Genomic DNA, 17,500 nt, shown 5'->3' with positions numbered 1-17,500 from the left:
CATCCCCCAAAAACCAATAGGCTAGATGCACGATCTCCACTACTTCCTGAAAGACACCTTGCATGAACATATCCTGTCTCACTCTATCCTGTCTCACTCTAAATGCATGAAGTACAATCATTTTCTACAATATAAATTCAGTAATCAGAAGGAAGTAGGAATAATCTGTCACGGCGCATTTTCTCAGAATGGAGAGATTAACCCAGAAGCTGTGCTCCAGGTGAGGCTCGAACTCACAACCTCGGCATTGCTCTGCTGCATACTGTTGTATAAGTACCGCGCGCTAACCGATTGCGCCACAGGAGCCTCTGCATCTTAGACTCCTAATCCTTGGTGTCACGGAAGCTCTGAAGAAGAGCAAGTGGCCCGGCTAGCTCAGTCGGTAGAGCATGAGACTCTTAATCTCAGGGTCGTGGGTTCGAGCCCCACGTTGGGCGAAGGTTTTCTCCAAGTAAACGTGACTCTGTAAACTGCCATCAACATTCCATCCCCCAAAAACCAATAGGCTCGATCAGGGGTGCTCACACTTTTTGGAACCAAGATCTACTTTTCAAGTAGCCAGTCTGACAAGATCTACCAGTCTAGTTTCAACATCGCAAACGTACATGCACGTACTACAAACACACACACACACACACACACACACACACACACACACACATTTGCCAGTCTGCATAGGGAGCCATAGCACAAACCCTCCCTCTCTCTCCCTCTCTCTCTCTCACTCTCTTACACACACACACACACACACACACACACACACACACACACACACACACACACGCACACACACACACACACGCACACACACACACACACACACACTCACTTTCTCTCACTCACACACTGACAGCCAGTCTGCAGTACCATAGCCAACTACTGATCCAACAAACAGAAAAGTAAACCAGATACAAAACAGGTAGTTCCCTAGTTTGAAAGGAGGAAATAAATGCATTTCTCTACCTTAGTGGGAGACCTGGCACTGGGAGGAGGCAGCTAGTTTCTAATAGTCAGGGCTGTAGGAGCTGGTTGCAAGGTGTCATCAGCCACTGTTGATCTGTCATCGAAAAGGCAATCTGCAGCCTCGAGAAACTTTTTTCACAATTTCGCCGTCTTTGAATGACTTCTTGTGTTTAACAAGAACGTGACTGACGCGATAAGAAGCTATTGTTGCAGCCGTACGTTTTCGCTCTTTTGCCACATTTCCCTTCTTCGAAATAGCCATCGTAGATTTGCTGATCAGACAGACGCATTTCCAATATCACATCGTGTAAAAAAGTCCTCCTCCCATTCTGGATGGAAGTTATACGTTATTGGTTTCTTACTTGGTCCAGCTTCCCCACTCATTTGTATAGCCTTTATTTAGTATTATATAGTAAATAGTAGAAATTGGAAGGCTAACTAGGTAATTAGTCTCGCCGGTATTTTGTATTTTGTAGTTGGTGCTGTTGACTGCGCATGCGTGGTGAACCGTGTGTTAGGTGTAGGTGAAAAGATCAGATCTCAGACTGGCTTACCTGTACGTCAATCAAGTGGCAAAAGCCATAGTGAGGATGGATGATAGGCGAACTTTTTTTTTCGTTTTCGTTTTCGTTTTTTTTTTTTTTTTTTTTTTTTTTTTTCCCAATGCCATGCGATCTACCCATACTACCTTTGCGATCGACCGGTCGATCGCGATCGACGTATTGGGCACCCCTGGGCTAGATGCACGATCTCCACTACTTCCTGAAAGGCACCTTGCATGAACATATCCTGTCTCACTCTTTCCTGTCTCACTCTAAATGCATGAAGTACAATCATTTTCTACAATATAAGTTCAGTAAAAGGAAGGAAGTAGGAATAATCTGTCACGGCGCATTTTCTCAGAATGGAGAGATTAACCCAAAAGCTGTGCTCCAGGTGAGGCTCGAACTCACAACCTCGGCATTGCTCTGCTGCATACTGTTGTATAAGTACCGCGCGCTAACCGATTGCGCCACAGGAGCCTCTGCATCTTAGACTCCTAATCCTTGGTGTCACGGAAGCTCTGAAGATGAGCAAGTGACCCGGCTAGCTCAGTCGGTAGAGCATGAGACTCATAATCTCAGGGTCGTGGGTTTGAGCCCCACGTTGGCTGAAGGTTTTCTCCAAGTAAACGTGACTCTGTAAACTGCCATCAACATTCCATCCCCCAAAAACCAATAGGCTAGATGGACGATCTCCACTACTTCCTGAAAGGCACCTTGCATGAACATATCCTGTCTCACTCTAAATGCATGAAGTACAATCATTTTCTACAATATAAATTCAGTAATCAGAAGGAAGTAGGAATAATCTGTCACGGCGCATTTTCTCAGAATGGAGAGATTAGATTAGAGTAGGTTAGATAGGGAGTTAAGAGGGAAGGAGCAAACAGAGTTACCTAGGTTAAGACTAGGGAAAGGGGAAACAGTGCGGGACTTCTCAGCTGTTAAGGTGAAGGAGTGCTACTGGGCACTGTTGGAGAGCAGAGTGAAGGAGCCTGCGGCAGAGAAGGTGTGGAGGCAGGTGTTCCCAGGATTGGAGGTGAAGAACATTTAAGAACTTTAATCACTGTAAGCTTGAGTCTGCGCTGCCTGGATTCACGCAGTATGTTAAGTGTAACACGCGAGGTGAACGAATCCTTGATAAATGCTATGGCAATGTTAAGGACGCCTACACTGCCAGGGCTAAACCCCCGTTAGGTAACTCCGACCACAATGTTGTCCAGCTAATTCCCACGTATAAATCTCTGCTTAAAAGTAGCAAACCCCAAGTTAAAACAGTTCATGTCTGGAATGATGATGGCATTGAAACCCTAAAAGGCTGCTTTTCCTGTACCGACTGGGACCTCTTTCACGATCTGGACCTTGAAGAGGCTACTGACACTATTACAGATTATATAAAGTTTTGCAGAGATAACGTGTTACCCCTGAAATCTATAACTGTGTACCCTAACAACAAATCCCATATCACGAAGGAAATCAAAAAGTGCATAGTTCAGAAGAGAATTGCATTCAGGAATAAGGATCTCTTGGCCATGAGGAACATCCAAAAAGAACTGAATCACAAATTAAGGGGGGCCAAGAGGAAACAGAAAGAGACATTTGAATCCCACTGCTCTTCTATGAACACTAAAAAACTATGGGACTCCATGAAACATATGACTAACATGGCCCCAGCTAAAAGGTGCCTTAGTGTCCTAAACGAGGGTGAAAAAGCCAATGAACTTAACAATTTTTATGCCAGGTTTGAGACTGCCGACTTCTCGATGGAGCAAACAGTGGCTCTTCAGGCGCTGCCTGAGTTGGAAGCAAGTATCACCATTGAGCAGCGCGAGGTACAGAGACTGTTCGCTAACACCCGCCCTAGAAAGTCCTCTGGACCGGATGGCATCTCTGGGCTCATGCTAAAGTCCTGCAGTGAGGAGCTGGCTGAGGCCTGGTGTCCTATCTTCCAGAAGTCTCTGGACTCTCACACTGTTCCGTCCATCTGGAAAGACGCTATCATTATTCCTGTTCCTAAGAAGGCTAGCTGCAAGGAAAATAATGACCTGCGACCAGTCGCTTTGACATCTGTTGTAATGAAATGTTTTGAAAAATTCATTATATGTAAAGTAAAAAATGCTCTCTGGATCCTTTTCAGTTTGCGTATAGATGTAACACAGGCACAGATGATGCAACCTCAGCCATGGTGCACTTCATATCTAAGCACTTAGAGGACCCTACCTACTATGTCCGACTCCTATTTGTTGATTTCAGTTCTGCTTTTAACACGATACAGCCGCACCTTTTAATTGAGAAGTTAAATGGGCTTAATGTCCCCCCCCTCATTATAAAATGGTATCACTCCTTTTTAACTAACCGCACACAGCGGGTCAGTGTTAATGGCACTCTTTCGGAACCCAGAACCATAAGCACTGGTGCTCCACAGGGTATAGTCAGTTCCCCTGTGCTCTTTACTTTATACACAAACGAGTGCAGAAGCACCTACCCTAGCAACCGCATCATAAAATGTTCGGATGACACTGCCATCCTTGCTTTAATCAAAAAGGACAGTGACCTAAATGACTATTATTCTGAAATCCAGAGGTTTGTTAAATGGTGTGATATGTCCAAGTAAACGTGACTCTGTAAACTGCCATCAACATTCCATCCCCCAAAAACCAATAGGCTAGAGTGTACACTGATGTGGGGAATACTGATGACACAAGGCTGATTCTAGAACACTGATGACACAAGGCTGACTCTAGAACACTGATGACACAAGTCTGATTCTAGAACACTGATGATACAAGGCTGATTCTAGAACACTGATGACACAAGGCTGATTCTAGAACACTGATGACACTAGGCTGATTCTAGAACACTGATGACACAAGGCTGATTCTCATTCAAGGAATCACTTCAGGCTTGAATCCCAATCACAAGTTGCCTGAACGCGGCTTTTATTTTAATCACGAATATACAATTCAACGTACCCCCCAGGTCACGCCCACCGTGAGTCACACACACACACACACACACCTGAAAAACTACATAGAGTACCAGGTCACGCCCACCATGAGTCACACACACACACACTTTGTTTGTTTTGTTTTCATAGTAGTTCTCTGATCTCTGTTGTTGTTGATGTTGATGTTGATGTTGATGTTGTTGTTGTTGTTGTTGATGATGATGATGTTGATGATGTTGTTGTTGATGTTGTTGTTGTTGTAGACAACAAGCCGACCTGTCAATCACAGATACAAGCATTTTGATTGGCTGTACGAGCGGCTGCTGGAGAAGTTTGGTTCAGCCATCCCGATCCCCAACCTCCCCGACAAGCAGGTCACAGGTCAGACACACACACACACACACACACACACTACACATTACACAGTGTGGCCTCCATCTTGTTGTGACATGTTTGTTTATTCCGCCCCTTCGTCACTTTGATTGGTTTCTTGGTCCGAAGAACAAACCATACACTCCCGAACACACTCTTAAACTAGCTAAATTAAACTAGCTAACACACTTTTAAACTAGCTAAGTTAAACTAGCTAACACACTTTTAAACTAGCTAAATTAAACTGGCTAAGTGAAACTAGCTAACACACTCTTAAACTAGCTACATTAAACTAGCTAACACACTCTTAAACTAGCTACGTTAAACTAGCTAATTTAAACCAGCTAACACACTTTTAAACTAGCTAAGTTAAACTAGCTAACTCACTCTTAAACTAGCTAAGTTAAACTAGCTAACTCACTCTTAAACTAGCTAAGTTAAACTAGCTAAGTTAAACTAGCTAACAGGGGTGGATGAGTGTGTTATTGTGATGGATGAGTGTGTTGTTGTGATGGATGAGTGTGTTGTTGTGATGTGTGTGTTATTGTGATGGATGAGTGTGTTATTGTGATGGAGGAGTGTGTTATTGTGATGGATGAGTGTGTTGTTGTGATGAGTGTGTTATTGTGATGGATGAGTGTGTTGTTGTGATGGATGAGTGTGTTATTGTGATGGATGAGTGTGTTGTTGTGATGGATGAGTGTGTTATTGTGATGGATGAGTGTGTTGTTGTGATGGATGAGTGTGTTGTTGTGATGAGTGTGTTATTGTGATGGATGAGTGTGTTGTTGTGATGGATGAGTGTGTTATTGTGGTGGATGAGTGTGTTGTTGTGATGGATGAGTGTGTTATTGTGGTGGATGAGTGTGTTATTGTGATGGATGAGTGTGTTATTGTGGTGGATGAGTGTGTTGTTGTGATGGATGAGTGTGTTATTGTGATGTGTGTGTTATTGTGGTGGATGAGTGTGTTATTGTGATGGAGGAGTGTGTTATTGTGATGGATGAGTGTGTTATTGTGATGGATGAGTGTTATTGTGATGGATGAGTGTGTTGTTGTGATGAGTGTGTTATTGTGATGGATGAGTGTGTTGTTGTGATTGATGAGTGTGTTATTGTGATGGATGAGTGTGTTATTGTGATGTGTGTGTTATTGTGGTGGATGAGTGTGTTGTTGTGATGGATGAGTGTGTTATTGTGATGAGTGTGTTATTGTGATGGATGAGTGTGTTATTGGGATGAGTGTGTTGTTGTGATGTGTGTGTGTTTGTGTGTGTTATTGTGGTGGATGAGTGTGTTGTTGTGATGGATTAGTGTGTTATTGTGATGGATGAGTGTGTTATTGTGATGGATGAGTGTGTTGTTGTGATGGATGAGTGTGTTATTGTGATGGATGAGTGTGTTATTGTGATGTGTGTGTGTTATTGTGGTGGATGAGTGTGTTATTGTGGTGGATGAGTGTGTTATTGTGATGGATGAGTGTGTTATTGTGATGTGTGTGCGTGTTATTGTGGTGGATGAGTGTGTTGTTGTGATGGATGAGTGTGTTATTGTGATGTGTGTGGGTTATTGTGATGAGTGTGTTATTGTAATGGATGAGTGTTATTGTGATGAGTGTGTTATTGTGATGGATGAGTGTGTTATTGTGATGAGTGTGTTATTGTGATGGATGAGTGTTATTGTGATGAGTGTGTTGTTGTGGTGGATGAGTGTTATTGTGATGAGTGTGTTGTTGTGGTGGATGAGTGTGTTGTTGTGGTGGATGAGTGTGTTATTGTGATGTGTGAGTGTGTTAGTGTTATTATGTGTGTACCTGCAGGGCGGTTCGAGGACGAGTTCATCCGGTTGCGTATGGAGCGTCTGCAGGGCTGGGTGAGCCGCATGTGTCGCCACCCGGTGGTCAGCGGCAGCGACGTGTTTCAGCTCTTCCTCACGTACAGAGACGAGAAGGTGACCCTAACCCTGACCTTTAACCCTGACTTCTAAACCTGACCTTTAACCCTGACCCTGACCCCTGGGGGGGGGGGGGGGGCGAGGGGGGGAGGGGTGGAGGAACAGTGAGGGATGTTTTGTGCATTTTTAAGTTTTGTGTTTGTGTTGAATAACTGTGTGTGTGTGTGCGTGTGTGTGTGTGTGTGTGTGGTGTGTGGTGTGTGGTGTGTGGTGTGTGTGTGTGTGTGGTGTGTGTGTGTGTGTGTGTGTGTGTGTGTGTGTGTGTGTGTGTGTGTGTGTGTGTGTAGGAGTGGAAGCAGGGGAAGAGGGCAGCGGAGAGGGATGAGAGCGTCGGGGTGATGATCTTCTCCTCCGTCGACCCCGACGCCCCGGACCTGGACCCTGGAGACGTGTACGACACACACACCACACACCACACACCACACACCACACACCACACACCACACACACACAGACACACAGACACACACCACACACACACATTTTAAATGCTTTATTTATGTCCACATACATGTACAATTCTAAAGGACATAAATATTAACAGTGCATTTTGATATCATGGAAACAATCTGTTACAGTAGTGCTGAGCCAACAACCAGTTCTGCCACACACAGGATGTTATTCACACCAGATGATACCAGTGGGTTGACAGATCCAGTATCAATACTGTAAAACAGACAGTATCCAGCTCATGGGTACAGGAAGCACCGCCTTCTCCATATTGAGCGGCTACCAATAACAGCGGATACTGAGCAATATTTTGCTAACTGTTTGGCCCTTCTCTTAGGTAGACCAGCCATTTGAAGGCCTCTAACAACAGACTTATGAACATGGCCCAGGCTGCCAAATATGAAAACTAAAAGTTGACATCTGTAACCCAGTTGTGATATGGCCTGCTCCAGCTGTTGGTATTTCAAGATTTTGGTTGAAAAGGCTTCCTCTAGGCTATGGTCAAAGGTGCAGCCAACTTCTAGAATAAGCACCTCTCTGTGATTTTCGTTGACAATTACAATTACTATTACACACACACACACACACACACACGCACATGCACACGCACACGCACACACACCACAACACACCACCACACACACACACACACACATCACACACACACACACACACACACACACACACACACACACACACACACACACACCACAGACACAGACACACACACCACACACACACCACACACACACACCACACACACACACCACACACACACACACACCACACACACACACACACACACACACACCACACACACACACACACACACACACACACACACACACTATAACTAACTACACCTAGAAGCACATCAGGGGATGTATTACAGAAACGTCCTAAACTGCATATCCTATCTTAACTGTTTGGTAACCATGGTGTAGAGCAGGGGTCGGCAATAGGCGGCCCGTGGGCCATTGCTGGCCCATCACCAATAATATTTGGCCAGCAGATTATTTTGAGAATCCAATTTTTTTTTACAATATCGGACCGACAGTCCCACATATAGCGCCTATAGGGCCCTATTATGCACTTCATAAGTCTTAAGCAATAAGACGAGGCGGTAGATCTAAACTTAAGACGTGGAGGCGTGGTCAAGGCCACTTTGCTATTATGCGTGCGGTAGTGGGCGCCTAAGACCCGGCGCTAAGCCCAGAAATTAGTCATGGGTGTGTTTTGGGCGTCTTCTCAATCAACCCAATCAGCGTGCCAGGTGCCATTCCCTTTAAGAACCGGCTGCGTTAAGTCATAAGCGCTATGCTATTATGCAGTTCATAGGCGCTAGACTTCATGCACGTTTTGAAACACGAGCGCGCCTCCGTGGTTTGCGCATGCGCGCTGACCCCCTATTAGGGATAATAATTACAATGAGCCATAAGCCATTCATTCAAAATATACAAAATACAATTAGGTTATTAAATACAATAACGACAGGCTTGGTACTCACTTAATGTGAAAAGTGGCATCTCCCATCGGTCACTATTTGCTTGATATCTGGTGATATGGACGTCACTTTAATCCGCAGGCAGTTTTTTTTATGCATCAATCGATTCCTCTCGTGCGTCTTTATCACATTCATTGACGAAAAGGACGACTCGCATGTATAGAAAGGGAACATTGTGAGCACGTAAAATGTGAGTCTCACAACGGCTTTGCATTGATGAAACCAGGTAGGATGAACGTATAGTTCACTGTCCATTCCTCTTTAAATGCCCTGTTTTCACCGTCAACTTTCCTCTTTAGACCTTTGGAGAGTGACATTATATTTCTCTTGCTAGCTAGCAGGTTAAATGTTTAGCTAACTTCACCCAGCACGCAAACATCCAATCCAATAATAAATAATGTGACCTTGTCTGGGAGGAGGGGGGAATCATTCAGAATAAAAGTATGTTAAATAATTATTAGAATAAGTTAGGCTGCGATACATCGTCAGTCCACACATTTATTATTCAAAAATATGGAAAAGGGTGAAACTACGTTTCAACGTTGTTGAGAATCACAACACAAACTCGCTAGTCAAGCCAAACTACTGCAATGCAATGGATTGGACTGCTACCTAGTTAACTATAAGACTACTTTACATTGTTAGCAGGCTCACAAAACAAGCTGTGTTAGTTGACTAGCGATGTGTACATTTTTCGAAAGAAAAGTCAAAGCATTAGAACGTGTCACATTTTTTAACAATCAATTACTTAAATTAGCCTTTGATTACGTTCGGGCCTGCCATCTAGTGGCTCAAAATTGTTTGGGCCCAAGGCCAAACTTAATTGCCGACGCCTGGTGCAGAGGCTTCTTAATAATCCAAATAGACTCTACATTGGGTGAGTCGTAGGTTCCAACAAACAGTTTCCAAAAAAGGCAGAGTGAAGCGTGTATAAAAATAAACACGTTCTTTTATTTACTCAAAATAAATATCTCCATCAGCATAGTCCATCATTAACGATCCTGTCAGCAAAGTCTATAGCTGTCCACAAAACTATCAAACTGTCAATTACTGTTCACGACCGAGTTGTCTTGAACTGTCCGAACTGTCCACAAAAACTGTCGTTGAAACTTTGTTTGCTCCCAATTAACAATCCCCTTCCTGTTCCCTTATATCCCCAATATTCATTCATCCCAACCACCAGGGGGGAATGACCATAAGAAACAATCTAAATAACATAAAATAGGGAATATAGGCTTAGAAGCAAATATTATCATAATTAAATTAAAGCAATCAATATCATGAATCAATAATTCAAAATTAATATGAGAAGATTAACATAAATAACATGTAGGACTAAAATGGCTCCTACACATGGTAATTAGGATTAGGACCAAAAAGCCATTACAGATCACAGTTCCTAAGTCAATGTTCCTATCCTAACTTGGGATAGGAAAAGTGTACTACACAAGCTTCCTAACTTCACAAAATCTTAAATAAAGTCACCTAACTTTAGGATAACCGTTAGGCTGTCCTAACTGTCAGACATCACACCCAGGTGGTGGAGCTGCAGGTGTCACATCACACCCAGGTGGTGGAGTAAGGCTGCAGGTGTCACATCTCACCCAGGTGGTGGAGTAAGGCTGCAGGTGTCACAGAATTCTGTTGCTGTTGTTCAAGGAGGAGTGACAGTTGGTCATTTACATTTCAAACCCATTTTCTAACTTGTGATGACAACTACAGTTGTTAATGTACACAGACATAATATGTATCAAATGTTTAGGAAGTTTGAATAATAATAATAATAATAATAATAATAATAATAATAATAATAATAATAAAGTCTTGAAGTGTATTGCCCGTTGTTGTTTCTGACCCATTCTAAGATAATTATAAGACAAGATATTATTGTTTACAATATAGGAACGTTACAACAATACTTACAAAGGAGCTGAGCGAGATGGAAGTACCATTGGTTGCTAGATAACAGACATAAACGTTGATAACCAACGTTGGAATTAATATTTAGGATGAGATAAGATAGGATGAAGTCAATAAGATAGGATTCCCAAAGTTAGTCAGGATTTGCTTCTGTAATACCAGACTAATCCTATCTCCTACTGTCCTATCTTAACTTAGGACTTAAGATAGGATCTAACTTAGGACTTAAGATAGGATCTATTCTGTAATACGGCCCCAGGTTTTTTCCTGACCAAACTGTCTGTTTGTGTGCATGCATGCGTGCGTGTGGTGTGTGTGTGTGTGTGTGTGTGTGTGTGTGTGGTGTGTGTGTGTGTAGGGAGCAGAAGTGTGAGATGTTTAGCAGGTTCACTAAGACGATGGACGATGGAGTCAAAGCCCTTCTGAACGTGGGACAGGTGCACTGGAAACGCTGCACAGGACGTGAGTACATTTGAAAATGTTTGAGTGTATTTGAATGTGATGTGAGGTGAGGTGAGGAGAGGTGAGGAGAGGAGAGGAGAGGTGAGGAGAGGAGAGGTCATGTGAGGTGAGGAGAGGAGAGGAGAGGAGAGGAGAGGAGAGGTCATGTGAGGTGAGGAGAGGAGAGGAGAGGAGAGGAGAGGAGAGGAGAGGAGAGGACATGTGAGGTGAGGAGAGGAGAGGAGAGGAGAGGAGAGGAGAGGTGAGATGAGATGAGGTGAGATGAGGTGAGGTGAGGTGAGGTCATGTGATGTGTGTTCTTGTGTTGCAGCTTTGCCAAAGGAGTATGAGAGGATTGGGAAGGGCTTCCAGAACCTGTCAGCTGTGTTCAACACCAGCGGATATGAAGGTACCGGACCTCTCACTCCACCATGGTACCAGACCCCTGTACCACCCCAGGCCATGGTGCTAGACCCCTGGAATGAATGAATGAATGAATGAATGAATCGTTTAATGACCACACGACCTAGGTCGGTGGAATTTGTTTTCGGTACAGGTGGAAAGCTCAATACAGCAGTGTCAAAAAAACATACACACATTGCACATAACTATCACATGGACATGTACACACATAACCACAAGACAAGAACATATTTACAATGTATAAAGTGCAGTACGTCTGGCAGGGTTAGTGCAGTGAGTCAGGTGTTGAGAGTCCTTATAGCAGAGGGGAAAAAACTGTTTTTGAAACGGGATGTTTTGGTGGCCAGGGATCGGTAGCGCCGTCCAGAGGGCAACAGTTCTTCTTCTTCTTTCGTGTAACGTCAGAGGTCCAACTCGGTGTCGCGTAGCCATGCCCGCATCTATGGTTCTAGGTCGAAGAGGCTGGCTTCTGAGGGTGGTCTATATAAGGGGCAGATGGTGATTATGTGGTCGGCGGTCTGCTCTGGGTCACCGCACTCGCATGCCGCACTTTGAGTTTTTTGAGCTGTCTGAGAAAGAATAGTCGTTGGTGGGCTTTTTTGGTGATGAAGTCTGTGTTAGTGTTCCATTTGAGGGAGTTACTGATGTGAGTGCCAAGGAATTTGAAAGAGTCTGTTATGGTTATGGGTTCTCCAAAGATGTTGATGTTTTTTTTTGGGGGGGGGGCTGTGCCTGAAGTCTACGATGAGTTCTTGTGTCTTTGATGAGTTGAGCTGGAGGTTGTTGTTGAGGCAGCAAGTGACTGCTTGGGCTATCTGCTCGCGATAACGGTCTTCATTATTATTTGTTATGAGTCCGATTATGGTTGTGTCATCTGCATATTTCAGAATGGTGACTGAGCTGTGGAGGGATATCAGGTGGTTGGTGTAGAGGGAGAAGAGCCAGGGTGAGAGGACGCAGCCCTGGGGGGCGCCTGTGCTGAGGGTCAGGGGTCGAGATGAAAGGCTGTTCATCTTGACACTCTGTCGTCTTTTCCACAGGAAGCTCCGTATCCAGTGGCAGATGCAGGGGTCAATGTTCATGTCCACCAGTTTATTGAAGAGATTGACCGGGTCTATTGTATTGAAGGCTGAGCTAAAGTCAATGAATAGGATGCGGGCGTAGGTGTTGGGTGACTCCAGATGTAGTAGTGTGTGATGGAAGGCTAGATTGACAGCATCCTCAACAGATCTGTTGGCACGATAAGCAAATTGATAAATGTCCATCAGAGGGGTGGTGTTGGTTTTTAGGTAGGAGAGGACGATGCGCTCACACGCCTTCATGGCCACAGATGTCAGAGCGATTGGCCTGTAGTCGTTGAGGCCGGAGATCTTGGTTGATTTTGGCACAGGGATTATGATGGAGTCTTTGAAACACTGAGGAACTGTGCATTGGCGAGGACCACCCCAGGCCATGGTACCAGACCCCTGTACCACCCCAGGCCATGGTACCAGACCCCTGGACCACCCCAGGCCATGGTACCAGACCCCTAGACCACCCCAGGCCACGGTGCTAGACCCTAACTTACTTACTTACTTACTTACTATGGTTCCAGACCCCTGGACCACCCCAGGCCATGGTACTGGTACCAGACCACTGGACCACCCCAGGCCATGGTACTGGTGCTAGACCACTGGACCATATGTGACTTGAACATATGTGCTGAGGTTGCATCCCTAATGTAAACTGGCAGTGAGACACAATCTGGAGCATAAAATGAGAATGCAGGCTCACTAAATCTCTTCTTTTGTACACAGAGAAAACCAGCATCAGAAGACCTGAGAGCTCTATTGGGCTGATATGCTAGCAGAAGGTCTGAACATATTCTGGTGCTGTGCCAGTGAGAGCTTTAGAAGCAAGCAGAAGGATCTTGAAATCTATTCTGAACTTAACAGGAAGCCAGTGTAGAGTCTCTAAAATGATGTGTGTGTGTTACAGGAGAGGGTTAGGGTGTGTGTTATAGGGTTAACAGTGTGTGTGTGTGTGTGTGTGTGTGTGTGTGTGTGTGTGTGTGTGTGTGTGTGTGTGAGTGTGTGTGTGTGTGTGTGTGTGTGTGTGTGTGTGTGTGTGTGTGTGTGTGTGTGTGTTACAGGGGAGGCCACTCTGACAGACGCTCTCACTGCCGCAGGGAAAACCTACGAGGAGATCGCCCTGATAGTGGCAGAGCAGGTAATAATAATAGTTACAATAATAATAATAACAATAACAATAGTAATAATGATAATAATAATAGCAATAATAATAACAATAGTAATAATAATAACAATAATAATAACAACAATAATAATAATAATAACAATGATACTAACAATAATAATAATAATAATAATAATAATAATAATAATAATAATAATAACAATACTAGTAAGGATAATAATAATAATAACTTTTATTTGTATAGCGCTTTTCCTGCAAACATTGCAGCTCAAAGTGCTCCAATCATTATATAATCATCATTTAATTATTTAGTAATTTAAAGGCAATGTTAAAAAGATGGGTTTTTAGTCTTGACTTGAACATATTTGCTGAGGTTGCATCCCTAATGTAAACTGGCAGTGAGACACAATCTGGAGCATAAAATGAGAATGCAGCCTCACCAAATCTCTTCTTTTGTACATGTGGTACACAGAGAAAACCAGCATCAGAAGACCTGAGAGCTCTATTGGGCTAATATGCTATCAGAAGACCTGAGAGCTCTATTGGGCTGATATGCTAGCAGAAGACCTGAGAGCTCTATTGGGCTGATATGCTAGCAGAAGACCTGAGAGCTCTATTGGGCTGATATGCTAGCAGAAGACCTGAGAGCTCTATTGGGCTGATATGCTAGCAAAAGACCTGAACATGAACATATTCTGGTGCTGTGCCAGTGAGAGCTTTAGAAACAAGCAGAAGGATCTTGAAATCTATTCTGAACTTAACAGAAAGCCAGTGTAGAGTCTCTAAAATGCGATGTTATCTCTCTGTTGTTCTCAGCCTCAGAAGGATCTTCACTTCCTGATGGAGATGAACAACGAGTATAAAGGTCTGCTGGGATGTTTCCCCGACACCCTCGCTGTCCACAAGGTACCCTGACCCCTGACCCTGATCCTAACCCTGACCCCTGACCCTGATCCTAACCCTGACCCCTGTCCATAACCCTGACCCCTGTCCCTGACCCATGACCCCTGACCATACAGACATGCTGTTGTACTGTGACAGTTTAATACTATTACTTTATCAATAACAACCATCACCCATTGTGTGTGTGTGTGTGTGTGTGTGTGTGTCTCTCTCTCTCTCTCTGTGTGTGTGTGTCTGTGTGTGTGTGTGTGTGTGTGTGTGTGTGTGTGTGTGTGTGTCTCTGTGTGTGTGTGTGTGTGTGTGTGTGTGTGTGTGTGTGTGTGTGTGTGTGTGTCAGGCAGCTATAGAGAAGGTGAGGGAAGGAGACAAGATGGTGGCAGCAGGAAAGATTTCTTCTCAGGACAAACTGACCATGACCAGACGCCTCAGCACCATGAGCTACTCTCTACAGGGTAACACACACACACACACACACACACACACACACACACACACACACACACACACACACACACCATGAACTACTCTCTACAGCAGGGGTCGGCAATTAGGTTTGGCCTCGGGCCCAAAATTTTGAGCCACCAGATGGCGTGCCAAAATATAATCAAAGGCTAATTTAAGTAATTGATTGTTAAAAAATGAAATGTGACACGTTCGAATGCTTTGACTTATCTTTCGAAAAATGTGAATACATTTCCGCGTTGTTGTAAATCAATGACACATCGCTAGTCAACTAACACAGCTTGTTTTGTGAGCCTGCTAACAATGTGAAGTAGTGTTGTAGTTAACTAGGTAGCAGTGGGGATTACTCACCCAATCCATTGCGTTGCTATTCTGGCTTGACTAGCGAGTTTGTGTTGTGATTCTCAAATTGAAACGTAGTTCCGTGTTTCAAAAGAAAAGTCATTTTGATCATCCGATCGTCACAAATGTTACTGGAACTCCGCGACGGACCGCCTTATAAGTAGGGTTGGGTACCGTTTGGGTTTTATCCGGTACCGGTACCTAACCGATACTTTCAAAACGGTACCGGTACCAAAACGGTACTTAATTCGGTACTTTTGATTTTTTTAAATGACATATATATATACTGTATATATATATATATATATATATATACGGTCGACAACATTAAACAGCTTTTCACTTTTGTATTGCTGAGGCACAATATATATTAGTTAAATATACACTCAAATTAAAATAAATGAAAATAAAACTCCTGAGCCTTGGGGACTCCATTAAGCTGGGGGTGCCTATCGTTGGTACTGATGTCGAATACGAGTACACACTTGTTCGGCAGCCCCTCAAGGACATCAGAATATTCTTAGAAAAGGGATCTAGTGAAGAGGCCTGCATAGCCCCCGGAACCAAGAAGACCAAGAGGAAATATAACTCTGATGAACTGGAGCCCTCCACCTCGTCAAAATCCAAACTCTGTTGCCGCTCAGCTACTACTACTCCCCTCCCCCTCTCTGGTCCATGATGACATGACGATTTTTCAGACACAGTAGTAGGATAAGGATATATCTACATGATATATACATGATCTGACACAGTACCCGAATATCAGGAGATCCCCGATCATGTTGTCCACCTGGCAGAGACGCAGCCACACACCCGCACTACGTCATCAACAGACGCGTCGAATCCTGGAGTGCACTGTCCAATCAAAGGCTTGCGTTCGTAAACTCGCTCTGAGAGCGTCGCAGCGCACACTGGGCCCGACGTCATAAGGGGAGCAAGTCATTTGATTGGACAGAAGGCATTCCACGAGTGGTGATCAGAATTCCAGAACGAGTTTACGGAACGCACCCATAAGTCGAGCGTCGCGTTATGCCAACCCGCTAGCGGAAGTTGCTATTAGCAACCTTCTCGTTATCCTTCCGTACTCGCTGCTTTCACTGAGTGGAAATTTAACAGCCGATGTGACGTCACGAGTCACCAGTAAAGTACCGAAATGAGGTACCGAAATCTCCTTTGCGATTCGGTACGGGTACATACCGAATGTAAAGTAACCGGTACCTACCGGTACCGATTTTCGGTACCCAACCCTACTTATAAGACATGCATTTGTGGGAGATGCAGAGAATTGATCAAGATAACTGTAAACAAGCTGTATAGGTGGCGTAATAAACGTAACTGTAAACGAGGAGTTTTTTTTTCCCTTTCCATATTTTTGAATAATAAATGTGTGGACTGACGATGTAGCGGAGCCTAACTTATTCTAATAATTGTTTAACATACTTTTATTCTGATAATTATTCCCCGCTCCTCCCAGACGTACAACGTCACATTATTATTGGATTGGCAATATTGTACCCTACTTGAGTGAGAAGTTAGCTACACATTTAACCTGCTAGCTAGCAAGAGAAAAATAAAAATGTCATCCAAAGGTCTAAAGAGGCAGGTTGACGGTGAAAACAGGGCATTTAAAGCGGAATGGACAGAGAACTATGCGTTCATCCTACCTGGTTTCATTAATGCAAAGCCGATGTGTCTTATCTGTAATGAAGTTGTGGCTGCTTGCAAAGACTATAATATTAAGCGGCACCACGAGACGGTGCACCTCGCTGCCTGATTGTCTGTCCCTGTGTCATTCACTCTCAACATGGATAAAAGTACAATAAGCATTCTTTAGGTGGTGGTAGATTCTCTATTCGGACAGTATAGCCGCTATATGTGGGAATGTCGGTCCGATATTGTAAAAAAGAAAAAAAGAAGTGGATTCTCAAAATAATCTGCTGGGCCAAATATTATTGGTGATGGGCCAGCAATGGCCCACGGGCCGCCTATTGCCGATCCCTGCTCTACAGGGTAACACACACACACACACACACACACACACACACACACACACACACACCATGAACTACTCTCTACAGGGTAA

The 17,500-nt window shown here is 44.0% G+C and overlaps 1 protein-coding gene across 1 annotated transcript in view; it reads left to right on the top strand.

Moving 5' to 3' along the window:
* Positions 1 to 17,500, top strand: part of snx9a (sorting nexin 9a) — a 29,323-nt gene that overhangs the window by 10,760 nt on the left and 1,063 nt on the right. The window contains exons 4-11 of the mRNA XM_080525168.1: positions 4,716 to 4,833; positions 6,643 to 6,773; positions 7,064 to 7,167; positions 11,009 to 11,112; positions 11,423 to 11,500; positions 13,646 to 13,722; positions 14,527 to 14,616; positions 14,951 to 15,065. Coding sequence (XP_080381294.1) covers positions 4,716 to 4,833; positions 6,643 to 6,773; positions 7,064 to 7,167; positions 11,009 to 11,112; positions 11,423 to 11,500; positions 13,646 to 13,722; positions 14,527 to 14,616; positions 14,951 to 15,065 — 817 coding nt within the window. The remainder of the gene's footprint in view (positions 1 to 4,715; positions 4,834 to 6,642; positions 6,774 to 7,063; positions 7,168 to 11,008; positions 11,113 to 11,422; positions 11,501 to 13,645; positions 13,723 to 14,526; positions 14,617 to 14,950; positions 15,066 to 17,500) is intronic.

Source organism: Nansenia antarctica (assembly GCF_963989245.1).
Source record: "Nansenia antarctica genome assembly, chromosome: 3".
Lineage (NCBI taxonomy): Eukaryota > Metazoa > Chordata > Actinopteri > Argentiniformes > Microstomatidae > Nansenia > Nansenia antarctica.
Note: the sequence above shows the minus strand (reverse complement) of the source record. Positions and strands in the feature narration are given on the sequence as shown.